We start from the raw sequence: 26,769 nt of genomic DNA, 5'->3' as shown, positions 1-26,769 counted from the left end.
TGTATTATGTATTTTGGCCACTAGGGGGCGGTGTATCGCATGGGGTGGTCTGATTATGTGAGGATAGGTGGGTATGTAGAAAGGCGATTTCACGGCAAATGCACTGTTACTTTGACAGACCAGAGAACCAGCTTTCACAACCAAGGGAAACCCAATCTACCTCCCTGATGGATTCCTAGACAGGTGTCAGTTTACTTCTGCATCTGGGGTCTGAGGCATAGCGGGACTAAACAATGGTGATGACAAAACCACGCGGTTCTGACTGGACTCAAACACACAACCGTCAAATGCCCGCACTTCGCGAAAGTCTAGAAGGCCGACCCAGAACCAAGAGGGAAAGACTAACTGAAATTAAACACGCCTTTGATTTATAGCATTAGCTTAGAAAAGAGATTTCAGTGCAAATGCATTGATTGATCGAACACCTGCTTCCACAACCAATCGGCTTCTCAGAATTGTTATCTGTTGTGTTGGTTTATTTCTGGGTCTGAGGCAGAACTCAACAATGCCAATGACAAAACTCCATCCATCCATCCATCCATCCATTTTCCAAACCGCTTATCCTATTGGGTCGCGGGGGGTCCGGAGCCTATCCCGGAAGCAATGGGCACGAGGCTGGGAACAACCCAGGATGGGGGGCCAGCCCATCACAGGGCACACTCACACACCATTCACTCTCACATGCATTCCTACGGGCAATTTAGCAAGTCCAATTAGCCTCAGCATGTTTTTTTGGACAGTGGGGGGAAACCGGAGTACCCGGAAGAAACCCCACGACGACATGGGGAGAACATGCAAACTCCACACACATGTGACCTAGGCAGAGATTCGAACCTGGGTCCCAGAGGTGTGAGGCAACAGTGCTAACCACTGCACCACCATGCCGCCCCCATGACAAAACTCATGACTCTGAAAAGTCCAGCCCAGAGCCCTTGAATGGATTCAAATCAAGCATGCTTGTGATTCGTAGTATTTACCCTGAAAGGCGATTCCACTGCAGCAGTATGTAATCCTGACGAACAACATGGCAGATTTCACAGCAAAGAGCCAATCAATCTGCCTCTCAGAAAGATGCTTAAACATGCCTGTCATACCTAGATCAGTTTACGTCTGTGTCTGATGCAGAGCAGAACTGGGCGATGCCATCAACAGAAGCACACAGCTCTGGGGGGACTCAAACTCACAACCTTTGAATGACATCACCCACTCAAAGTCTAAAAGCCCAAACTGCTACCCATAGCATCCCAGAGCCAACAGCTGGTTCGAATCACACATGCTCGTGATTCATAGCTTTAACCTAGAAAAGTGATTTCATTGTAGATGCACCTAATCTAAGCCCAGCACACTATCCATTGAGCCCCAAGGCCTCCTGTCCCATTTGGTATAGTTGCTATGCAGTCTTGCTGCCGTCTCAAGTGATACCTTATACAACAGCATGAATTTATCGTTAATTTGGTACTGAAGAGCCTAGGGTGTGGGCTCTTAAGTTCTGTTGCTGACAGAATGCTGGGTTTGAGTCCCACCGTGGGCCTGACAGTTGTACCTTTAACAATGGCATTTATCCTGAATCACTGCAATGAAATACAGTATACCCAGTCAGATCTGTAAGTCTATCTATCTATCTATCTATCTATCTATCTATCTATCTATCTATCTATCTATCTATCTATCTATCTATCTATCTATCTATCTATCTATCATTTGCATTCAAATTTTGCACACATTAAAGATTGGAAATACGTATTTAAATAATAATTAAGGCCTATAATTTAATTTATGCTAAATTACTGGCAATATTTCGTATATTATTATAATACGCAGCATTACCATAAAAGGTAATCCCTACGCTTCACTTTCTTGATTCGTCAGCTCAGGAGGCACATAAAACCTTGATCGGTATTTTAACTGCCTACTGCAGCCTGTGCGGAAGCCGCTGAAATGAAACAGGCGCAGTCTGCCCTCTACTGGCAGGATAGTCACAATGATACTGCCAGTACGAGGATCTAAGATTTGCATCATTTATATTTGGAACTTGGAAAATTTCTAACATTTATGTTATTAAGTCTCGATTTTAAAATATGTTAGAAATTTGTTAATAATGTGATAACTGCATGCCCTCGCTTTGCGCCCTGGGACTATGTGCTAGTACACAGTTATGGAAGCTAGATGGGTATATTTTTTTCTTATTCTTTATTTTTTTTCACAAGCACAGGCCTACTAGACTATTTTTTTTTCAATTGTCTCGCAGTGTAATGTTTTTGATGTGATCTAATATTTTGAGTGTTTAATGTAAGATAAGTTTATTGTAAGTTGTTCTCGGCAATTTTCTCATTATTTTGCACCTATGCGCTGCTGTTCCCTTTCCTCTTCTCCTCCCTCGGGAGGCGATGTCCTCAGTCGGTCCTCGGTTGGAGGGAGATGGTTGCCTAGCAGGTCTTTATATTTGCGTATGCTTTGCTTTGCCCAGTGGAGGAGCTGAACCAGGCGGAATATTTCAGCGTCTGGATGCTTTAGCGTATCTGGAAAAAGCGATCCGAGCCGAAAGGAAGTGCGGCACGCCCGTGTTTTCTTCACGATGACGCGCTAACGGTATCGATGCGGCCTCGCACGGGTTTTATCTGTGTTTGTTTGTGTGACGGGCGCCCTTGTCCCGACCTTGACAGAGGAAATGAAAATGTCGATAACATGAGAAGTGTTCAGCAGGAAGCCCCATAAGGCCAGCGCATGCCCCCATTCATAGAGACACAGCAAATACCCACGCGGGAACCCAAAGCCACGTTGACATCGCAATAGGAATATTTAACTCTCGTGAAGCTGCACCTCTGCCTCACATTTTCAGAAGTCTCCTAAAGTTAACGCGATGTGTCTGATTAACCGTTACGCAGAATATTATTGAGTTGTTCAGCCAAGACCTTTATCAAAGCTGCACCACGTGACTTGCATCCGTGCATCCATCATCCGTAACCACTTAACAATACAGAGTCGCAGAGATTCCAGGTAGTGCAGGGCACGAAACAGGAGACCCCCCTAGAGGCGATGTCAGTCCATTGCAGGGTACACACACATACAGCTTACAGTTTTAGTCACTCATCCAGCCAGACAGCTCCAGAAATACATCACTGTTCTGATCTCCTATGTGTGCGTCTGCATGTGGTTTTCTTCATCCAGAATCCCAATACCAGTTGGATGATGGCATTGCATAGACAAACTGAAAGCAATTCATTGTTGACGTACCACAACGAAATGTGTCGTATGCATTTAACTCATATGTGACATAGCAGTGGACAGCTAATTCAGCACCCGGGGAGCGGTATCTTGCTGGTTGGGGATTTGAACTAACAACCTTTCAAGCACCAGTGAGCTCCCCTATCCATTAGGCCATCATTGTCCCAGTAAATAGAATAAACAAACAAACAGGAACTTTACCAGCTGGAGTCATGTAACGAGGCAGCATGTATACCTACTTTGTAACGCTTGAATGACACTTTACACCATATTTATTTATCTGATGTAACAGCAGAAATATTTGCTATACTGTTACACTGACAAACTTAAAACAGTGTGTATAATTTGACAGAAAAATAATAAGCAAACTAGGGAGATTTGGAGGTTTTATTTACTTTGAGACACGCTGAAGCACGTTTTGCTGTGCTATTTGATAAGCAGTTTCGACTGCGGTATCTGTCTGTCTGCAATTTCAAGCTCTCCACTTTGAAGTCGACATACACTGCAGTATCGTGAGCTGATACCCAGGAAACTCATAGCTGCAGTGACCCTTATCAGGCCGGTTGTCATGGCGGGAAATCCTGCTCTGATTTATGAGTCTTTGGTGAGTGAGTGAATATATTTAGGAGGTTGTCAATGAGCTAAGAGGCATCCACATAGAACCAGTTAGATATGCTGGTGGTTTTTAGTGTTCATTTCTTTGGCTCCTGTAATAAATCTTATTCTTTTCGACCTCTCGGCTTTTAGCCTGTCATTGTCCAAAAACGACCCTCCCATAATGTTAGAGATACCTCATAACACCTCACTGAAGCGATTATATATTGCGTATCTACATTTCCCAAAGGAAAGCACCATTCCAAGACTGTTTCAAAGTGAATACATACAGTAATAACAAAACAGACATTATACATTGTAAGTGATATTTATTTATATCATTCGGCATGCAGATTCAGATTTAAGGTCGCAAGCTTCTGGTCTGGGAACATTTGTGACTAAAATATATTTTTCATGGGTTCGGATACTTTTGCATTTTGTTCTAAGTAATATGCATTATTAACTCCCGGCGAGCGCAGTAAACCGTAAAAGTATTTGCGGAAAGTTGCAACCGTTACAAAATATTTGCCTATAATGTGCCTGTCATGGGTGACATAAATTTTATTTGCATCTGCGGCACAGAGCTTCTGCCGATATTTTGTTCCAAGTCTAAAACACGCACACGCGCGCGCGCGGACACGCACACACCATGCGTTACATGTGGCATTAGATACCGAGAGAGCTGGATTCACAGAGTGCTGGGGAAAAGGGGGGAGTCAAATGCTGACATTTGGCTAGAGAGACAAGAGGAAGAGAGGGGAAGGAAGGGGAAGGACAAAATCTGACGGGACAACGGAGAGATTGTGCAAAAATTTGTTAACGGTATAACATAAGGTGAGCTACTGTTTTATACTCACACCGGTGGAGTTCGGAATCCCGGTATCTTCGGTACTTATTTAAACCCATTTAGAGGGAACATTTTCCTAAACCCCTAAGGAAGCTGGCACGCCGAATTAGGACTGTTTGGCTAACACAACGAAGAAAGGCATCAAGCTGGAATTGTTTTAACCAAGTCATTAATTTATCCAGGACCTACAGCACCGATAAATTGCTAAGGGCAGATCAAGATTTCTTCTTTTTTGCATTTGAACTAGGGATTAAAAACAATCTTTTACACAGCCTACAACAAATGTATAGTGAGCCGTGTAGCTTTAATACCCAGTTGCAGTAACCCGATTTTCTAGCGTTAATAATAGGCTAATAGTGAGTTTGCGTGACGGGAACAATAGCGCGTTACATTGTTACATTTTGAAAAGCCATAACAATAAAACGAGGGACTGCCGAAATTTTACACCCGCACGATTTGAAGCTTTTAGCGGACTATGGCGGCGGTAACGAGCCAAGAAGCGAGCCCTCAACCTCGGGTATATTTCCAAACGCCTCCCGGCACAGAAGAGACAGAAGCGCCGGTTCGGAAGCAGGGAAGAGTGACGGTGAAATACGACCGGAAAGAGCTGAGAAAGAGACTGAATCTGGAAGAGTGGATTATCGACCAGCTCACTGATCTCTACGACTGCGAGGTACGATTTCATGTCCGATCAGTTACATGCCGATCCATATACCCCTGTATGGTGCTGGAGGTTTGCGTTAAGCTACTATTTCACTACTCCCCCCCCAACGATAACAATTCGCTGAAATTCTATAAGTCACATCATAATAATCGCCCGCTTATTTTTTGCCACCTTATTTTGTCTAAGGTGATTTGGGAATAACTAAAAAGGGTAACGGTGTATTTGCTAGTCTGTGCTGGAAATTACAAATGACTCAGCATTTAAAAGGGTGTGTACAGGTAGAGCTGAATTCCATGGAATTATTAATGTAGCGGTTAGTACTCGCGGTCAGATATAATTGCAGATACTGGGTGTTATCGTTACACCTTCCATAGGTACACCTGCTTAAACAAAAAACGAAAATGGGAGATGGCAGGGCCGGCTTGCTACTGACAAAAGAACATGTGGGCAGGTCCCCCCTCCTTCACAGTGCCCCATCTCTGTGACTGCAGGTGTATGTTACGCTACAGTGCAGAATCGCTAACGCTAACTTTTCCATTTCAATGCAAATCAATTTCCAGCTTTAACCCAGTATAAATGTACAGCAGAGCAACTCCCAATGGGGCTTTTGGTGTCATTAGCTTTACCGGAAAATATACCGGTGAGATGACGTCATGCCCACCGGTATCTCTTTGTGACGTAAGACACCAACGGTGCGCCCAGGCCGATGTCCTCGCGGAGGCCACGCTCTCGACGAGCGGCGCTTTCTCAGCGGTCCGCAGTCAACTGTGTACAACAGCATCATCGCACTAGATCATCAAGCCAATCCGCTGCATTTCCCGCGAAATCATCTTTTTTTTGTTGAGATCATTAACAATGGCGATCGGAAGGAGACGTCACTCTCGGGAAAGACTTTTAATATAAATAAACAAAAAAAAAAGTCATCTGAAAACCAGGCCATTGTATTGTTGAGATCACCGACCCTGAATTGCTGGAGATTTGAATTGAGATGGAAGTTTGGCAGTGATAGGTTCAACCGTGTAATTTTCTTAGGGTTTAAATTCTATAACCCGTCTGGCTGTGGTGTACGATGGCATGTATTGAAGGAGAGGCGGATGGAGGGAGGGACAGCGAAGCGAGATGTATGGGGCCCCCCACCCTCAGAATTTTGCCTGTTTTCTCTCAAGGGGCCTCTACATTGTCCTTAGCATGTGTTTTCGTGCCATTAGTCCCCCCCCCCCGGTGGGAGGCGCTCAAAAACCTTCCTAACACGCGTGTGTGAAAGTGCGTGTCCTGGATTGGCCTCCCCTCCCCACCAATCCCGGCTTCCTTCTAGAAATAGGCCTTGGGTCACCTAATGAGATAAACAGTCATGGAATATAATAGATAGATTATGCGTGGGTGGGGTAGGGGGGTCATATTAGGATGTTTACATACTATAGTAATCTTGGCTATGCAATACAGAATTTACCCACTTGTTTACAATCACAGACACAACACAAGGTCCTGTCAGGGATCAATGTATATTGTTCCTGTTACTGGAAACTCATAGGAGTATCATTACTGTATGATCAGAGGCTTTTTCTACTGCTAAATATACTCATTTTCAGAATATGAGGCATATCACTTCGCATTCATGACACAGATAATATTATCCATTGGCCCCAACACGCTCGCTTATGTTTTTAATAATTTATATTTGAGTTTATTTTACTGGAATATACCAGTTTTCACCGGACACAACTGATATATGAAATGGAAAAACTTACCTGGTATTTAAGTGAGGTCTCACACTCAAGATCCAGATGGGAGTAAAGTAAATCTCTCATCCACCGATCCTCCATCACAAATACTGGGTGACCGAGTGCCTGGAGCCAGTCTGTGGGAGGACAGGGCTTAAGGCCGGGGATTCCCTGGACGGGATGCTGGTTCATTGCAGGGCACGCATACTGTGGGGAATTTAGAGACATCCATTTGTCTAATCAAATTATTTTGAACTGTGGGAGGAGCCAGTCACAGGTGGGAACTAACCCTAGAGATCCGAGGCTACGCTACGTATCAGGAAACCACTGTAAACCGGCAGTCTCAATGGTGCCCCTAAGACCTGCTCCATTTTCTGTCTACCAATTTCCTATCCAGTTGTGAGTCCTTTTTTCCACACTGTAATGTAAAAGGCTGTTTGCTCCTGGTCAGGCAGCAAAGTGCCTTAGAAAATTATTGCTGTACCTCGTGTGTCGAGCTAGTTCCCTTTGGATGCCTATAGCCTCAACCTTTTCTCCACATTGTGGGCGATTCTAGGATTTTTATGTTTTTTTAAGGTGAGGGACATAAGAGGGACCGTAATTCATACAGAGGGGCTGATCTTACTATTAGCCAATGATATGTTTTGAATCGGTGAGTGACAAGGGAGGGGGCCAATCGGCTTTCATCTAGGAGCAGTGACCTCCCCTCCCACATATGCCCCTGTCCTGGATGGTTCGACGTTCTCATTCTTTAACGCTGCGTTAGCCTCGGTTTGCCCGTGAGATCGTCCTTCTGCCACCGGAAGGCCGCGGCCCTTCGTGGATTTCCGCAAAGCGCCGATACGAATACGTTCATAAATGGATTACGATACACGCCGCGGGATTAACTCCCATAATCCTATTCCCTTATCTACCTGCCAGTTGGCATTTCAGGACTAATACAGAGTAATCTGTGCACGTGGACTATGTCTGGAGCATGGTCGTACTGCAGCACGGCACTCGGGGTACAACCTTCACGTCGACTGGTTGGGCCCACAAGGCTAGTTTATTATGAGCCATAATAATATAATCCAATGGTTGAGAGGAACAAAGAGTGTCATCTTAAGGAAAATATTGTTCCTTTAAGACCTGGACTGCTTTCCAGCAATGGGGGAGGGTATTCAAAATGTAACCTTCTCATAATCTGATTAAGAGTGTTCCGGAATAGTCAGCGTAACTGAATCTTTCGTAAAAGATTGTTACCGAAAAAATGCAAAGTGATCCTAAATCATCTTTAATCGCGTCTTTCTTGTCTTTGATTCATGAGATCAGAAGCCTCAGGTGGTGCCATCACATTTCCATACTTAATTCACCATGAGCTAAAGCCCCTGGTGAGTAACAGTTAGCAGGGTGGGTAAGGGCGTGGACTTCCAGGGTTGAGGTTGTTGGTTCGCGTCCCAAGGGCTCTTGTTTTATACCCTTGATTAGGTACCTGACCTTGAATTACCCCAGCGGAATATTCCACTGTATAAAAGGGGGAGGGGGGGGGATTTGCTTTGCTCTGCAGATGTAACCGTAGTAACGCAGAGGATCCCCCATCAAGACGTATGGCCACCCTCTCTGACTGTGACAGACGGGGATGTACTGGATTCGGGCCAGGCTTGAGGTTCTGTCCGCTCCACTAATTTAACGACCCCCCCCCCCCCACAGAGGGAGCAGAGAAGCTCAAGACAGATTGCGCCCGGGTCGGTTTGGGTCCGCTGGGATGAGGGAGGGGCTGCTGTATTGGAAGGTGAGGGGATTGTCCTGGCTGAGCAGTGCAATTGGGTGAATCATCACTCGGCCTCCAATCCTTTCCGATGCATTGACAGCAAAATCGTACTGCGAGGGCTAAACATACCCCAGGAGACTGTTGCGCACAGATTTCCCATGATGCCCTTGGGTCAGTATCAGGACTCGGCGATACAGCACCATCCAATCACAGGGCTTCCCTCGCGTCTCCCGCATGGATGATTCCCTTCTGTTGTGGTCTTTGTGTATTTGCAATGGAATGACAAATAAGCTAATCTCCAGTGTACTTAACTAGAATCCATTCTCTGCAGTTTGTTATATTAGTTTATGTTGTTCATTGTTTCATATTAGTAATGTAACCCCGCTCTGCGATTCCCTGTTCAGATGGTAACGCTCCACTTTGTACGGCCGATCGAACTCTCCCGGCTTTCCTGCCCTGCTCCTGTCTCGCTTGAGGTCAGAACGGAAGTTATTTAAAGTTCTGAAGATTGACTCACCACTATTTTGTGGCCGGGGTGAGTCTCCCAGACTCAGTTCCTGTTACAGCTGCTGTGTCTGTCTGTCTCTCTCAGCTTCTCTTTCTATCTCTGTGTCTGTCTTCCTGACCAGCTCCTGCTTATCCTTCAGTGACTCCCTCTTTTTGGAGGGAGAATCTTTCCTTGATTCCCCCCAGCTGCCATTTCTCCTGAAGGCCTTGCCCAGGTCTTTACCGGCATTCCCGCACATCTATTTCCTTTCGTCTTTTAAAAACCCCACCCTTCCCCTCGCTCACCAGTACAAGCTTGTTAACAGGAAGAGGCGCGTCCCAGCCGCCTGATGAGTTGAGGCGTGAGCATGTGTGAGCCATATCTGAGCCCGGATGGAGGAATTCTGTCACCCCTGCCTTGGGCCAGACAGCCCGTCTGTGGGAGGTTTCGGTCATTAAAAGCCTCGGAGGGCATCGGGGCTGTGTAGTTCACACTCAGTACCGTCTGTATTGTTGGACTTTTGTACCACCGGAACCTGAGACTAAGCACCATAATATTAGTCAAAATAGACTAAAAATGGTCTACAAGACGACAAAAAAGTTGAAGTTCCAGTTACACTTGATGACATTAACAGCAGCTGGGAGGGATTTCTGAGATATTCAGAAGAATCCCTGTCTTCCAGCTCTCTTCTGTTATCTATAGCCCAGATTGCCACTGTCCCGCATCCCCCTGTCCATGCCTAGCCATTCCTTCCCTGGAGGGAATAATGATCGTGTTCCTTGTTCTTTTGTTTAATAAAGAATGGTATCGGTGTTGCTCTCACGCCGCCATCACCAACATCATGAATCATGGCTGTCAGGTTACTCGGCACCCAGAATGACTCGTGCAGGCCTCCTGAAGCACCTGAATTGCGTTTTGACAGAATGCCTGTCCTCTGATTATCTTTACCCTGTCCGTGTGACTACTAAGACTTTCGTATGACCCTAAGAATAATGACTGGGCACGGAATCAATGCACCCAGGACGTGTTTGGATGTTCGGATCGTGCGTCTGCATTTTGGGTGAGACATTGACGTAGGAATTAATGAAACGAGGACGGCGCTTGAAACGGAACCCGTAATGTGCGTGTTTAGTCCAAGCTCTGTGTCAACCAGGTGTCAGTAACATGGCCGACATCATTAAAGATTAACTCGGGATTTAACAGACGGAGGGATCTTTGGTATCTGGCCCGCTTCTGTTGACGAGAGGTACCAGAAAGCGGCTCTGAGGTCGCAGCCCAAGTCCCGAAATCCGCTCTTTCCCTGCATTGGTGGTGAAATTTCAGGCTGGGCCGCATTGTGCGGTCAGAGGGACGGGCCACCCAGGGGGGGCGCTATTGAGAATGTGAGTCTATTATATGTTCAGATTAGTAATTAGGCTCATCTTTTTTTTTTTTTTTTTTTTTAATTCTTGAACTACGCAGTGAACAGTTCAATTTTTCCTTTAATCTGCGCCCCCATTCCTGCTAGCTGACGCATTTCCTGCAGCCGAATGGCCTGTGTTGTCATGGTGAGGGTCACCCTTGCCTACATCTTAACTCAGCTGCCGACTTTTTTTTTCCACTTGGGAAGAATTGGAAACTCTAGTCTAGGGGCAGCTGTCTGAGCGCCGGCTCCTCTCTCGCAGTTCCCTCCTCCACCAGCGTCGGTGCCGTCCAGACCTGTGTTGGAGGTGTGGATGGGAGAGAGTGTGCAGAGAGGAGTTTGGTTTTACTTCTGTGTGGGAGAATTATCTGCCATGTGAGGTGTGACTGAATAAGCCGCACGCTGTGTGTGCGTGTGTGTGTGTTTGTGAAGAAGACTGGGAGGATTTTGTGTGCTTTTGGCAGCTTTTCGCATGTGAGCGACCTGGGGGGGCAGTTGGAGGGGCAGGTGCAGTGACAGCTGGTTTGGAGAGCTTCGTGCTGGGGGTGGCAAAAGTAGGGGGGGGGAGAGGGGATGCAGCACAAAAACAGTCTTGAATGAAAAAGAGGAAACAAAGAAAATGGTGCCCCCTCCCCCTTCCCCAAAGTGCGACATTTTCATTTACATCAGTTCTCAATTTAGCTCTTCCTTGATTTAATAGGGAGCCATTACGGCAGTAACACTTAGCTGTGCGCGCTTCTTCCACGGAGAAAAGACTGGAGGAGAATGACCGTTCTCTGCCGTCTCTCCGGTCCTGCTGGTGGGGGTTTGGTCCTTCCTGTTGTTCCTAGAGGAAGTGGGGGTGTGTGATTAGTATAGCCAGAATTTGCTGGTAGATTTCTGGGACGGTGACGGCGCTCCAAAGCAGCCGTCTAGCACCACGCTTCTGTTATGTCCAGCTTCCTCTCCGTTTGATTGATTCGCTGCTCGCACGGGAAATAAACTGGCGTGTCACCGCGGTGCCTAAATCAGCCGCTAATTTAGCGGTAGCCGAACAAAAAAAAAAAAAAGAGAACCTGCAGACGCTGCAGAGTCTCCTGGCACTAATTTAAGGAGTGTGGGAGACGCCGGTGAGGAAAGGAGGGATGGAGATGGATGGAGGAGGTGTGAACGGGAGACGGCTGAATGCAGCTGGCCCCTGACAGGGGGGCAGCGCGGTGCCGCCGTATTTTGCGGCTTTTCTGAGGTTAATTATCCATTCCTTATATTAATAGGCCACCCCTCACTCTAGGGACAGTGTTTTCTGGTTTTCGTGCAAGACCGAGGGTTCATTACCGTCTGTTAAGTCGTTCATTAATTAATCGTTCCGCATTCCTTGATTGCACGACTGATCGGCTAAAATAAAGGACTGGTTCTGTTTCAGAAGCACCAGTAAGGCAAATTAAAAGAAACGGGTTTTTTTTGTTCATTGGCGCACAAGGAATAGCTTTTAAAGGGATTCAAGCTATCAGTAAATTTGACATGTAGATATTCTTATTAAAATACTGGTTAGATCAAAAGCCGCACATCGTACCCCCCCCCACCAGTCAGTGCTCCAAAAACTCATTCAGTCAAGGCTAAGCATTCAGCTGTCACCCAATCAGGACTAAGCATATCCATTACCAAACTAGCATACACAACTAGGTCACCAGAATGAGTGCAAGCCTGACATCTACCTGTGAAGAGCGGAATAACCCGCAACTCCAGCTTGTATGTGAGAGACATTTGAATTTCTACACTTTTTATTTCTACAACACTTTTTTATGTGATCAGTTATATGTGAGCTGAAGCGATTGATATTAGGCACCATTAATGAGATTTCGCCCTAAAAACAGCAGGTTAAACAGCTTATCTATCAGATGCGTTTGTTGACATTAATTAAACAGTAATTTTCCCGTCCTTGCATGTGTATTTCAGGAGGAAGCGATTCCAGAGCTAGAGATCGACGTGGACGAACTGCTGGACATGCCAACTGACGCGGACCGAGCCTGCAGGGTCAAGGTACCACGGCAACGGCCATCCCTACAGATCACTGTCATACCAAAGCTCACGTTGTGATTCGTCTGTATTTTTTGTTTTGATCTGCCTTCGTTCTGTTTAACCAGTAATCTCACGGTCGTCCTTCTCCTCTCGCCGATATACAGGGTCTGCTGGTCGACTGTTACAAACCCACTGATGTAAGTTGACGGCCTCTGGTAAACCATCTCCTCTGAGTTTTGAATTGAGTTTTTGACCTGCTCTTTTTGTCACCTCCGGCATGCCGTCCTGTATCTTAATCTGCTGACATCCCAGGTGTTGGTTTCCTCCCGTCTGTCCGCATCCATTGTTGTTATTGTAAATTTTGACCTTTTTTTTTTCTTGTGTGTTGAAGGACTTTGTGACGGAGCTCCTGGACAAGATCCGAGGCATGCAGAAGCTCAGCACGCCCCAGAAGAAGTGATCTCCCGCTCTCATACCTACGTTTCTGCGCTGTGGCCATGCCGGATATCCCAGAATCCCCTTGGTGTGACTAAAGATGCAACAAAGGAGTGAGGAATCCCAACGACCCACTGCAGGGCTACTGTATCTCTCGTCTGTTTTCATTTCGGTTCTTTGGGATTGAAACTCTCGTATATCTATTTATTTGTATATCAGTGTGCTGTGCACAGAGGACACTGATATGTAGTAATGTATAGTACAATTTATTAGAGTGACTGGAATCTATTGGTGCTTATGCTATACTGTGAAGCCTGCTTAACTAAATGGGGGGGGGGATCAGTAACAGTCCAAAAACAGCGAGAGAAGCAGAGATGTTGCCACAATGTCACTAAATTAATCGGCTGTGGGTAATTTAAGGGCTTTATTGACACGTTTGAGCAGACCAACATCTACAATAAACCAACCACGGTCCAATTCAGGGTGCCTTCAGCTCATCCCTGAGACCATCATTGGTACCGTCAGTCTAAATTACATTAAAATTAAAATGTGTAAACCGGCTGTAGTGAATACATTACAAATGTACTCAAGGAAGACAGAAAATGACTGACATCTAGTAATTTCATATGCTGTATTTCTAAAGGTAACTCAGTTGTAATGTAATAATACTCTTTATAAGAGCAAGAGAGAAATTACGCTATTTCATTTGTAATCAAGTACCACTTTTTTTCAAAGGTTTGAGCAGGAATACAGACTCCTTTCGCGTAAATTATTTTGAGTTTATAAAATCACTGCTAGGAGCTGTGGGGTTATTTTGGCAGTTCTGTGTACGTATGACATTCGTAAAACACGCTATTTGTATGGGAACTTTTAACGTAAGTACTGTAAGCCTAAATGCGTTAGGCCTTCAACGTTCACTTGACGTGGTCACACGGTCATTTAACAGGGGACTTTGCGAAACACGTCAATCAATAGTTTTAGCTTTGAATTCTGTAATTTGTCCTGTTTCAGTACTGGTCAGTCCCACACGGCAGCCAGAACTGGTCCAGTGCTTGTTGTGGTAAGAAAGTGCCCTTCTCCACCATTTAAAAACGGAGACCTAATTCTGACTGACTGTAAGCATCCTGACCCATAGTGACCTTGACCTTTGACCCCTGCCACAATGACCCACCCCCCCCCCCCTTCCTCCTCCTCTTCTGCGAGTTGCAAAACATTCTTCAGCAAACTGATGTTGCCTTGGGGTGATATTACATCCTACGATATCGGCAGAGAAACCAAGAACGGAAACAGCACCTAGGAGTAGACTGGTCTTTAAAGAACGAACAAGCGTTTTTTTTTTTTTTTTTTTTTTGCCGTTGTTGGTCGGTGAGAGTGTAGCTGTTCCTTGCGTCTGAGGTGCAGGCAGTAGTGCAGGTTTATTGAATCCTGGTCCTGAGGCCTCACTGCGTACCATAGTTCTAGCTTGAAAAAAAAGCTTATTTTTATTTTACACTGGCTAGGGATTACCCAAGTAATAGTAATCTTTTGGGAGCCGAAACCATATTGGAACAGCTTGAAAGCACCTCAAATGTATTCTAATCCCAAGACCTGTCAGACAGTAGCCAGTAACCTCATTATGTCCGTGAAGCAGCTACTGTGGCACAAAAGCAACCGACAAGGCGCGTGTTCGGGACCAGCACTCACACCTGCAGTAGCTATTAGACCATTATAAAGGTCACATTAACTGTAGTACGAGTCAGTTAGGCTGTGTTATGTATCAGATGTCCTTTATATGACTTGTTGTGGGGAAAACCTTAAATGATGCCGTTTAGTAAGAGTGCTGAATGCTTAGGTTGAAGTGTTGTGTAGCAATAGGTACCATTCTGTCTTGATAATTTTGTAACGCTTTTTATTCAACTTTATTAAAGGTTTTTTTTTTTTTAGAATGTCAATTTCTGCCTGTTAATTCTCAGAAAAATCTATCCTTGCTTATTCCACATGAACTGGAAAAGTCTTGCCACCGAAATATGGGCGTCTTTTCAAGGGGCCTGACTTGGCTGCAGCTTATGCTGGTGACTGGATATATACGTACGCAAAGCATTTCCAGTTATTTTTTTTTTATTAAATTCAGTTCAACACCCCCCGCCCCCCCACCCCGAGTCAAAGAACTTGAAATGACTTTTGATAGGAAAAATTCATTGGTAAATCCTTCGGCAAATGAGTACAGTGAATATCTATACAAGTTTTAAATTAATCGTTTGAATTTTAGAGTTCCATGACAACCCTTCCTTCTACAGAACCAGAATCCTGCAGACGTTCTGGGAACCACGTGCCTTTTAAATCAGAAGTCTTCAGAAACCAATCAAAAACCTTCAAGTTCTGTTCATGTTTATGTGATCGCGAATTTAAAATCGAGACCATGAACCTCTCCACAGGGTAAAGTACTGCCCTTTCACCAGCAGCGACAGAACCCTGGTCCAGATGAGTGAGGATGTTTTGGGGATAAGTGCTGAGCGTATGGCATCTTCAGATGGTAAACAGGCTCCTTACAATTCAGATCTTCTTTCGATGCTTAATAATTCCACTTCGAAAATGAGTGTAGCGCCCCCTACAGAAACAGAACACCACTACAGTACCTTTCAGAAATAATTCTCTTCCTTTCATAATGTAACAGTTAAAAAAAATTGTGGCTACAGATTAAATGAAATTGTCAACTAAATCAGTGATGGATTCTTAATATAGCAAATGTACGATAATATAATTAAAGATGGTTCATCTCAAGCACCAAGTGATTTATCTTGTTAGGATATACACACCTACTATCGTTTCATGTTCTAGCAGAACTTTATAAACAGTGTCAAATAATGCAAGTTTTGTTACTGAATTCCGGTTTTGATACCTGGAATTTTTGGTGGTGCTCCCCTGTCTCCATAGCCTGAAACACAGAGAGCGTGAAGATGTAAATGATTGTCCGAATTATCACCAGCACCACCTTTTGGGCAGGGGTGGAACTGCAAGATGACACTACACGTGCGCTGGTCTGCTCAGTGCCTGAGAGTTCATGAGGGTTAGGAGTAGAGAAATAAATCACAGCGTTATCAGCATGAAGGAAGAGGAAATGACTAACACTGACCCTCTATTTAAAAATTAATTAATTTGAAAGTCTTAGTTATACCAGGAAAATAGGTGCTGCTCATCCATCACTATAAAGTACAGATTTCGTCTCATGCAAGGCATACAGTCAGATTACAACCTGCAGTGACAGGTGGTGAATTCCACCGTGATAAACAGTAAAAGCGAAGACATGAAAACCGCATAAATAGGGGGAATACAAATTCGGGGTGTCAATTAAGTATTAAGTAGTCTAATCGCTTGAGGGTTAGAAACTCCCAAGCCTCTCAGACCTCACTGTGACACAGCTGAATCACTTTGCAGATCTAGTAAAGAGTAGGGTTGCAATATTCTGGGAAATTTCCAGTTAATTGCCATATATTCCTGCCAATTCCCATGGAAAAAGCATCCGACTTGGGATATGTACAAAATTCCCCCGCAACCCTAGTAAAGAGGCACAACACGCAGCTCACCCAGCTCAGAAGGAATGACCAACTTCCGCTTCTCCCCTTCGCACATTCTAAAGAAAAGCAAGATGACAGAATTCCTCAGTGATACGTATCACAGCACGTTCATGTATGGAGACATCATAATGGGAGGGGGGGTTTACTCACCCCAAAAGGCCTTGGTCCCAGCCCTTGATGACCTGACCAGTCCCCAGAGTGAAAGTGAACGGTTGATTTCTGGGTAAGCTGCTATCAAATTCTGTCCCATCCTCAAGTTTTCCCTACGAAATTCCACAAAAATCCATCCGGATCATACACCAAACGGACCGAGCGGAGCTCAAACACACACCCAGAGCCTCATCCCCACGTAACACCAGCTCCGGGCCTCGTACCCAGACCGTACTCACAGTGTAGTGCATGTTCAGTACGTCTCCCTTGCGGGACTTTATAGGACAGTTGTCCACTCTCTTCTTAATCCCAATCTGCAATTTTTTCTTGTCGGCACCTTGAACCGCCCCCGGGGCAAAGGAAAGCAGGGTGACCGCAAACAGTAAGCACAGCCTCATTCCTGAAACGGAGAACAAAAAAAAACGACCTTAATATGAAGGTTTTCTAAGGTAACTAGAGCAGAACCGAACTCATTTATGGGTCTGAAAATGGAAAAAAGGTCATTTGTCACAGAGAATCTAATATTAGCGACGTATACACGCGGCGAAAGAATTAACCACTGGGGTTTAACTACCCCAAAATCATTCATTTAATACATTATCTGGAGACAAGAAACGCCCAAAATACCGATGATCCAGTACTGAGGTACGTACCTGCTTTTCGGGAAGGACACGTCAACTTAACAATGACTTCCCATTTACGGAAAATGAAACGGAAACAAAACAAAAAATACAAACGAAAAAAAGGAGTTTGTACCGCAATGAAAACGGCGATGCAATTTCCATGCAAACCCTATTTATGTGCAAATTTCGCTGAACAAGCCATTTTACTGCTTTGCAAGCAACAGTAGTTGCTTTTCTTTCGTGCATTAGAGAGGTACGTAAGTGTAGCTGAAAGTAAGTGTGACACATCGGGTGGTTTAAAAGTCAACATTTTAAAATCCCTAAAATGCACAATACAAATAAAAGATCTGCGTAAAAAAACAGCTAACCGGGGCTACAGTCACTCGTAATATTGGCTAATCATAGCGCCCAAGATCGCTTCAATCGCAGAGACACGCTGCACGGGAGGACACCAGGCGAGCGATGATATTCCTGGTCCATGCAGGCACACGGTCACTTCGACGGTCACTCACTTTTGTACAAAGACCTGCAACCTCAGAATGATGATGGTGGTGGTGGAAGTGGCGGCGATGACAGACCGAAGAAAAGACGCACGGCGGTATCTTCCGGGTGACCTGAAGGAAGTGGTTTCGCGAAGAGCATTGGATCTGCTTCTGGTTCACGATTCGTCGTCGTGCACGATTTTCGCTCAGCTGTGTATCACTGATGGAAAATCACTACTGAGGCTAACATTAACAATATAGCTTTTAGGTGTTTATTAACAATAAACACCTAATCAGTGTTTAAAAAGCCCACGTAAAATTGTCACAGTTGACTTAAACCCTTCATCCATATTTAGTGAATTCATTTGACCTATTTGGACCATTTGCACAACGTCGGTGTTTTGCGTATTGACATTAAAACTGAACACGAACAGGGTTTTCATTCAGTACAGAGAATGAACGGATATCGAGGAGTAGCTCTGAAGTTTATTTTATTTTTGGAAGATAAATTATTCATAGTACATTGTCAGCAATTTGTAGGGTATTTGGTCTCTTCTTGGCAGTTCTTAATTACATCGTGTAAGCAGGCTACGTCTCCACTCACCTTGTACTTACTTAATTCTTTCTAGTTACAGAAAGTACAGAAAATAGCTAAAACATGGACGAAACTCGTAGCCGCTAGAGGGCGCCTCAGACATATGTTTGGCAGAGTTCTGAGGTTACAGTACCGCCGGCAGTGCTACACCGCCCCTCGTGTATAGAATTTATAATGAAAACCAGTAACAGCATCAATTTGTATTGTGATATTTCAGTTTTTCCATTTCTATTTACGAAGTTCCCATTTCTGATGAGATGTTCCATAGATAGAAACTGTATTTTTTAAAATTGTTTGTACTGGATCCATCGTGTTTGTTACAAATGCACAGCTATAGAGCAGGGTATAGCAGAGGATGGGGGGACGAAGTAAAAGACTTCTCTTGTGCTGTCTGAAATCCTCACAAAGATTCTGCTCATTAAATGAATTAGAGGCTATAGTCTGCATTTACACATTTAACACAAAGCAGGAATCTTATGAGACTATTCAAAGACCATAAGTGCAACATACGAACATTTGGGGAACGTAAAAAGACACCAGGTTAGTAGAGGAATTCATGGAACAGATGGGTCTTGAGGACTTTCTTGAAGGTGGAGAGGGAGTCTGATGACCAGATGTCGTTTGGCAGCTCATTCCACAATCGGGGAACCACATATGAAAAGCGTCCGGAGTGACACTTCTCGCGTGGTACAGGGAGCTCAAATGGCACTGGTTTGGTGACCCAAGGGGGCGAAATGGGACATAGGAGATGGGTGTGTGTCCAATAATGAACCTGTCAGCCAGCAACCAAGGACTTGAACTTGATGCAAGCGCCCACAGGGAGTCAGTGAAGCGAGACCAGGAGAGGTGCGTCATGGGAACACTCGAGCTGACTGAATATCAGATGCGCTGCAGCATATTGAATCAAGTGTTACAGGGAGCGCTGTATTGACCAGAAGGTTACCGGCTCTAAACCTGAACCACCTAAAACATCTAAGGTAAAAACAAAACAGCTACAAATCTCTCTTTGGATGAAGTTTTCTATGAAGAAACCGCCAGAAAGGTCACACATTGCCTTTTCAAAGCAAGGATTTAAATCACGAAGTGTCTGCCAGTATCCTTTCTTCTCTGACACAAGTTTATAGCTTTTGTGTTTTCTTTCTTGTTTATATTTTTGATGTTTCGCTTAAAATGTCAGCCGTTCTCACCCACCCTCAGGCTTTAGTACACGTCGCAGGTCACATTGTATCAGGAGTGCAAATATAAATGCAAATGAGCGTCTCACTCTGTTGACACTCAGCATCGGCGTCCTGTAGGTGCATAACAGACCTCTAGGGGGCACTTGCGGGACAGCCAGTCAAGTTAACTTAGCCAGACAAAGCATCCGTAGCTATAATCCCACCCTGCAGTACTCTCACATTTGCGTATGCAAATCTGATGACTCCCATGCAATGAGAGTGTAACTTAATTTACCTGGAGGTGGTGCAGAGGTTCAATGGATAGCATTACTCCAAGGTTTTAATAGTCTAAATCTGGTCGCAAGCGTGAGTATTTTTCCCTCCTAATCGTATGATAAATGAGACTGATATACCATCTGCTGTGCTCTCTGCCTTGCGCTTTATTTATTCATCACATTCTTTTATTCAAAGTGACAAACGAGAAAGCAGGGATAGGCAGCCTCTGGAAGAATTGTGGTGGTGGTGGTGGTGGTGGTGGTGGTGGTGGGGGGGGGGGGGGGGGGGGGTTAAGGGCCTTGCTCAGGGGCCCAACTGTGAAATCACTTTGGCGACCCTAGGATTTAAACCGGCGACATGCCGATCACAGGCACAGCACTTCAACCCGCTGAGCCACAAACCGCCCCCGACGCTCTAAGTTTCCCCAACATAGATTTATTTGCATAAGCAGTTATGCTAAACACCACGCGACAACAACGGACCACACGTCCCAGGGCGGGAATGACTGAAGACAGTAAAGAAGTGTGGCTCGGGAAGATTAATGGAATGCCAGAGGGAAAACACAAATAAAACGACCAAAAAAAAAAAAACATTTTTGGGAAGGCTGAGGGCCAGCCACCACATTTATCCTGCAGGTGGCGCCAAACCCTTCTCAAACTCCTTGAACATAATTTCACAGCCATCGGTGAAGCCATGTGGAAGTAAATCATTCGATATATACATTAATAGATACAATAAAAGCCCCTCATATCAATGTACAGAGCACACTTGGTCTCTTTTGTGTTCGTAATCATACAGTTTCTTTAGCTACCACCGATGTTCAAGGTTTATTAAGTCTTTAAAGGCCGTATGAAGCAACGAAGCATATTATTAACCGACAAATGACAGTCCACTCCTAACCCATCAAAGAATATCACTGTTATGATTTTATTATTTTCTGAATAGTTCTCCCATAAGCTATGGCATTGCGCACAAAATGAACGCTTAATTAATATACGTATAATTTTTTTTTCAACCTCTCATCCCACCCTACTCAGATAAGGAGCTCTTCATTATTTTCTCACTGTAGTGCTGAAAGAACAGAGCGAAAATATTTCACATTGTATTTCATTCCCAGACAAAAGCCGCTGAAATATTAAAGCGCGTCTGCGTCTTTCATCGCATATGTGTGCATACAACACGATATCATGAGATACTAATGGAGCAGGCAGGCTGCAAGGAGGTAGCGCTGTGTGTAGCGATGAGGCCTATCGTCTTCAGAGATGTGGGCTTCATTAAGGTTCTGTGTGTGTGTGAGGATGTGGTACGATTGGGTGAACTGGGGGGGGGGGTGTTAAATTGCTCCTAGTTTGTGCTTTTGCATGTATGTGCCTTTAAATGATGTGGAGTCTCGTCAATGGTGTTCGATGACTTCTGCATTCTGGGGATGGGGGAGGGGGGGGGAACAGATCTACCTTCAGGACAGCAAGCAGAAAACGCAGCAGAACCGACTTTACACACGTCCGCTCATTAACCAATCAGCTGGGGCCGAGCGGTGAGGCGCGGGTGCGAGGCGCCGGAGTTAATGTGCCGGAAATGACAGTAATTAACTAAGCAAGCTTAAGTCACAGTTGGCGAGGTGGGAGGGTTAAACTGATTCGGCTGCCCCATTATCGGGGGCAGACAACTTCGAGAAACACTCAAGATAAAAGTGAAAACGGTCCTCCTATTCCCTATAGCGCGTGCATGAGAAATTAGCTGTGTTTGATAATTAACTTTTTGTTGTGAATATAATATTTGTCCATTACAGAGTAACCACACTGCTAGTCCACTGAAGTGCCCTTTAAGGCGTTATGGATGACCTTAAAGACTAATTACTAGTAGCATAGAAGAGTAGATAAATTTTAACGAGTTGGCATGCATAATAGATTTTGGGTAGGTCAGGAAGGCTGCATTTCTACAGGAATTTTATGCTCTAGAACAAATATGTAATTTGCATCTGGGCTCAGTTTTGGTTCGGTGACTTGAGGAAAAATGTATTTTTTTTCTTTTTAATTAAAAACATGATACATTATTTATTCTCTCAGCTGATATGTTCAACTGGGGCAATTTGCATAGCTTTCAACAATTGACAGATTAATAATTTACACACCGTAGCATGTAAGGATTACAATACGGGTCGAGCTCTTGCCCAGAAGGACAGAGGACGGCACCCTTATGTTCTGGTCTCAATCCAGGCTGTTAACTGCAGTTGTACCTTTGAGTGAGACACATACCCCGCTGCCTTAATGCTATAAACAGTGCGGGGGGGGGGGGGTTTATTGGAATTTATGCTAATCGCTCCGGTTAGCATATGCTAAGCGAGCAGATTAAGGGGGTGCAGTACCTGTCCGTCCGATACTTCTTCCTGTTTGATCAGCCTCGTCGCCTTTCATAATATATTCCTCCCATAATGCTTTGCTCCCCAATTTCGTTTCTTGTTGCATGCAAAGTATCGCCAAAAGGCACCCCAACGCTCGCTTAATTCATTCGCGCTACAAAGGATCAAACGCAAGATTATAACGTGGCTGCTGCAGCACAAATATTGTCATTTGTGTGTGCGTGTATGTTTTTAAGAGGTTTTCCCACAGGGTGGGAGTTTGTCCGGATGGGAATAGACTCTGCATACACATAAATGATAGCGGAGAGCACACTGCCATCTCCCACTCTGCTTCTCAGGCTTAAAATGAGCCCTGGAAGTGTGATTAGGAATGGAGCAGGCAGTAACCCTGCCAAAACCAGACAATGCACATAAGAAAATACAGCAGCAATCTGTGGGCTTGGATTCCAGGCTAACAATTCAGCGGGGAGAACCTAGAGCTGGGTACAGGGGGATATTAATAATAGTAATGAGCGAAAGGGACTGTAAAAGGCCTAATTGAATATTTGGCTTTATGAGAGAAGTGTGGTGAGCGACCTCAGGGCATGGGGGATGGCTTGGATCGGAGATCTCACCATCTGCTGCTCCTGAACCGGCCCGGTCACCTTCCTCCTGGTGCCACAAGCAGAGGACTGGTCCAGCGTGTCCACCGCAGTGGGCCAGGCTCACACGTGAGCGGGGAGTCAGATTACAGCCCCGGCCCAATGCTGGTCCCAGACTGACACTGAAGCCAGTCCTATTTAAATGGCAGGCACGGTCCAAAGCCTTCTCCGATCCATCCCAAACCAAGGCCCGAATCCTGGTTGACCCGGCAGCAGACCCATCCAGCCTTCTCGTCCCGGGCCGTGCAGGATCTAAGGAAGCTAGAAGATCCCACGGATCACGGGTCCAGACCGGGCCGGCTCACCGCCGCGGGCAGAGCGCGAGAAGGGCGACGACGGACTGGGAAGGCGGCGGAAGCTTCCAGAAGCCTGGGAGAAGACAGAGGATGGGGGGAGCACATGGGAGGGGATCGTGGGTACGACTACTGACCAAAGTACCGCTCAGCACCAGGGTGTTACTGCACAGCGTCTGACCTGGAATCCGTACTACATCACAGCCGCCATCGGCTCCCGATGCACCAAAACACAATAAAGCTCAATCTGACCGCTAATACAGATTTACACCACAACAAATTCATCATTTACTATCTCTCAGCATCCCTCTGTCAGCACACCTTCGGAAATAAAGGATCCCAGCAGGGTTCTAAAGGGGCGTGGCCACAGTGGTACAGTCCCTAGCTAAAACCTGATTGGCCCAAAAACCCAAAGTGACGGCTTCCTTCTCACTCACCGATTCGAATCATGCCGTTGGTTGATAAAGCTGGGCCCTCCTACGGTAGCTACTGAATGCAATACCTCCCCCTTCCCCCGCCGTGTACATGTAACATGTTGAGGGGCCCCTTCCATCACACACAGATACACTCTATTCACGACAAGGATGTGATGTCGACCAGAGTTGCTAAAAAAAAAAAAAAAAAATCCCCACACTTGCGTGGAACTTAAATAAAGCAGATGATTCCATGATATCGATGATTATGATCGGGCAAATAGGTGGTGGTAAAGAGAGACAATATTCGCAGCCTCCCTCCCCCAGCGTCAGATCCATCACGGCGAGCTATAAACCTGCCACGCTCTGTGTGCCCGCGGCAGTGCCCGTGCCGGCAGAGACATCCATCAAGGCCGTCAGCGGGGAGGGGGGCGCTTCACCGTGTAACGAGCCACAGCCATTGAAGTCAGGATACATGTGAAAACTGCTGCCTGAAATCATAAAGGTCCATGCAGAGGCTCTGATGAAACCGCATATGCAGGACAAACAAATGGTGGTGCAGTAGAGGTCATCTGTTAGTTGGGAGAAGGCGGCGGAATCCCGTTATTCGCGGTGCGGTTTCCAGGTTCCTCCTCCTCCTCCTCCGAAACATCTTACCTTTACCTTTCCAGCCGAGAGGCATCCCGGCAGATGTCCGGGGAGGGGGGTGGGGTGGCGTCGAGTCGCTGTTTAAGTGCCGCGTGACGGATCACCCTTAAATGCTCCTTCACCGCGAGAATTACCAGATGTTTCCTCGAGGAGGCGAGCCCCTTCAATGGGATTTTGGCGCAAGCGGATGATTGTAAGAGCTCGAGACGAGAATCGTTTTGTGATCAAATGCCATGCAGATGCAGCTATTGGAGAAACAGGGTAGGGATTACCTCTGGGCTGTTCTGGAAGGCGAGCAGACGACAACCCCCCCCACACACACACACACACACACACACACACACACACACACACACACACACGACACACACACACACACACACACACACACACACACACACACACACACACACACACACACACACACACACACCACCACCAGCACCCGGTTCTGCGTTGCATAGTAACAACAGCTGCAGAATATCCAGCTAATGGATGGTATAAGCGTGGGGCATATGTACTGGGGACCAAATCCTAGCTGATTGGAGAAGTGGGGGGGGGGCAGCCCTCACACTGAGGGAATGTCAGATGCGTGGATTTCAGTGACATTTCATTAAGTCGAGGTGCGGAGAGCCTACAGCAGATATCCCACCTGGACCCAAATCCCATTTCCATTCCTGACCACAAAAGCTGTGGGGTCAATGCCTGTTTACTGCGTGTTCACAGCTGACGATCACTGTAATCAGGGAGGCACACAGAGGTAAGGCTGGCAGTGATGCAGGGGTGGGGCCACAAGGGCTGATTGGCCCCTGGAGCTCCCCCTCACCTGTCAGTCACAGATTCATAGCATATCATTGGCTAATGATTAAAGTCGGCCCCTGGAATCGCTCCTGGACGCATGCTGGCAGATTTACTGTGATGGGTCCGACGTGACCCCAACATCCCCCTAACAGGAGAGGCAGCCGGTTCCGAGCACGCCCTGTCTGAGCCACGCGGGCCAGCCGCACTGGCGCCAGTGGGGGGGGAGGTGGGGGGGGGGACGATGACTCACGTTTTTGGATATCCTTTGGATTATTCCGGCCTAATTGAAAGTCCTTTAGTCAGCGCCGATCCACTCTAAAGGCTCGTTAAGAGGATTCCAGGAGATGAAAGGGACTGTTGTCTGATTCGGCTGCATTGCTCCAAAACATCCGGGGGTGGGGGGAGGGGGGGGATGAGTTTGAGAAGATGCTCAGCCGGACTGAGAAAGAAACCGGGTGGGTTTCAGTTCCGTGGCGCCAAGGTCAGGCAGAAGCAAACGATCCAGAGAGGCGCAGCCTCCCAAAACACGCGTGCGGGAGGCCGATTGTACGTCTCCAGATTATTACTTTGGAAGAAAACACAGAAAGACAACGGCGAGAATCGCAGCTCCCCGCAGCCCCGTCATTAGGGACGGGAAACTGATCTGAATAATAGTTATTAGCACAGACTTCACAAACACAAACAAAGTGGCACTAATTTACATACAGGCCTCTGCTTCCCGCATTCTCTGAGCCACTCTCACCCATTTCTTTTGGTTTTCTATTCCCAAAAAAAAAAAAAAATGGCTCATAAATATATAATAAAATTTCGCCTCCATCTTCTCCTGAGGATGATTCCCCTCATTTGTCTCCATCCACGCTGCAAGAGCCGCGTCTGTTTGTGAGTTTTCCGGCATTTTCCGCGCCGTTCCCGCCAACCTGTAAGCGCCCAGACACTCTCGCAGTGCATCTATACCTCATACAAATTTGATGAATCTGTAATACTTAAAAAAAAAAAATGTTTAGGTGTTCCGGAACTTTAGACAGGAACATTTTTCAGAGATTTATTATTTTTTTCTTGTTCCCTCCATAATTGCTAGCTCGGCTCGATCCGCAGTGAAAATTAGTGAGCTGACATTTGCAGCTGTTGCAGACAGCGGACGGGGCTAACCTTCTTTCCGTGCCAGTAAGGGGCTGATGAGTGGGAATCCGCTTTTGAAAGCTCAAGGGCTTAAATGCAAGTCCATGCATAAAAATGTGCCTAGTTACACTCAGTTGCATTTCTCTGTAGTGCGGGTGGGGTTTATGGTGGCCCCCATCCACAAAGTGGCCTATGGGACAAACCATAGCTCAGTCTACTGGGACCGATGGTGCCTCTAGCCTCCTCTGAAACCAGCGTTTCGAGGGCTTTCATTGTGGATCAGTGCAAAACTCTCAAATTAAAGTCACAGTTTGGATACAGGAGCATCAAAACTTGGCTTTTCATCGGGTGCAGAATTATTCACATCCAAAAAGCCGAAGCTACCAAGTCCGTGTCTCTCAGGACAGCCTCAGAAATGAAGGATACGACATACGGCACTTCAGCAGGGCGGGGCCACACGGACACTGTCCCATGCTAAAAGCTGATTGGCCCCCGAAGTGACAGCCCCTCCGTCACTCACCGATTCCAATCATGC

General features: G+C 45.9%; 2 protein-coding genes across 3 annotated transcripts; one reads left to right on the top strand and one right to left on the bottom strand.

Moving 5' to 3' along the window:
• The first annotated feature begins 4,464 nt into the window (after positions 1 to 4,464).
• On the top strand, positions 4,465 to 15,238 carry LOC125721757 (protein phosphatase 1 regulatory subunit 14B-like). Its single transcript, XM_048997797.1, has 5 exons — positions 4,465 to 4,653; positions 5,129 to 5,339; positions 12,626 to 12,709; positions 12,853 to 12,885; positions 13,080 to 15,238. The coding sequence occupies exons 2-5, from the start codon at positions 5,142 to 5,144 to the stop codon at positions 13,146 to 13,148; spliced, it is 384 nt and encodes a 127-aa protein (XP_048853754.1). The 5' UTR covers positions 4,465 to 4,653; positions 5,129 to 5,141; the 3' UTR covers positions 13,149 to 15,238.
• A 43-nt stretch (positions 15,239 to 15,281) lies between these two features.
• On the bottom strand, positions 15,282 to 18,117 carry fkbp2 (FKBP prolyl isomerase 2). 2 transcript variants are annotated; one of them, XM_048997795.1, is made up of 6 exons: positions 17,963 to 18,117; positions 17,067 to 17,227; positions 16,828 to 16,940; positions 16,687 to 16,733; positions 16,002 to 16,037; positions 15,282 to 15,710 (listed from the first exon to the last, which is right to left on the bottom strand). In XM_048997795.1, exons 2-6 carry the CDS (start codon positions 17,223 to 17,225, stop codon positions 15,649 to 15,651), a joined length of 417 nt encoding a protein of 138 aa, XP_048853752.1. In that variant the 5' UTR covers positions 17,226 to 17,227; positions 17,963 to 18,117; the 3' UTR covers positions 15,282 to 15,648. The 2 variants fall into 2 exon arrangements, with proteins under 2 accessions (XP_048853752.1, XP_048853753.1); XM_048997796.1 differs by lacking the exon at positions 17,963 to 18,117 and adding an exon at positions 17,481 to 17,608.
• Positions 18,118 to 26,769: the final 8,652 nt, after the last annotated feature.

This window comes from Brienomyrus brachyistius, unplaced genomic scaffold (genome assembly GCF_023856365.1).
Source record: "Brienomyrus brachyistius isolate T26 unplaced genomic scaffold, BBRACH_0.4 scaffold35, whole genome shotgun sequence".
NCBI classification, from domain to species: Eukaryota; Metazoa; Chordata; class Actinopteri; order Osteoglossiformes; family Mormyridae; genus Brienomyrus; species Brienomyrus brachyistius.
The sequence above is the reverse complement of the archived record's forward strand: the minus strand, read 5'-3'. Positions and strand labels throughout refer to the sequence as shown.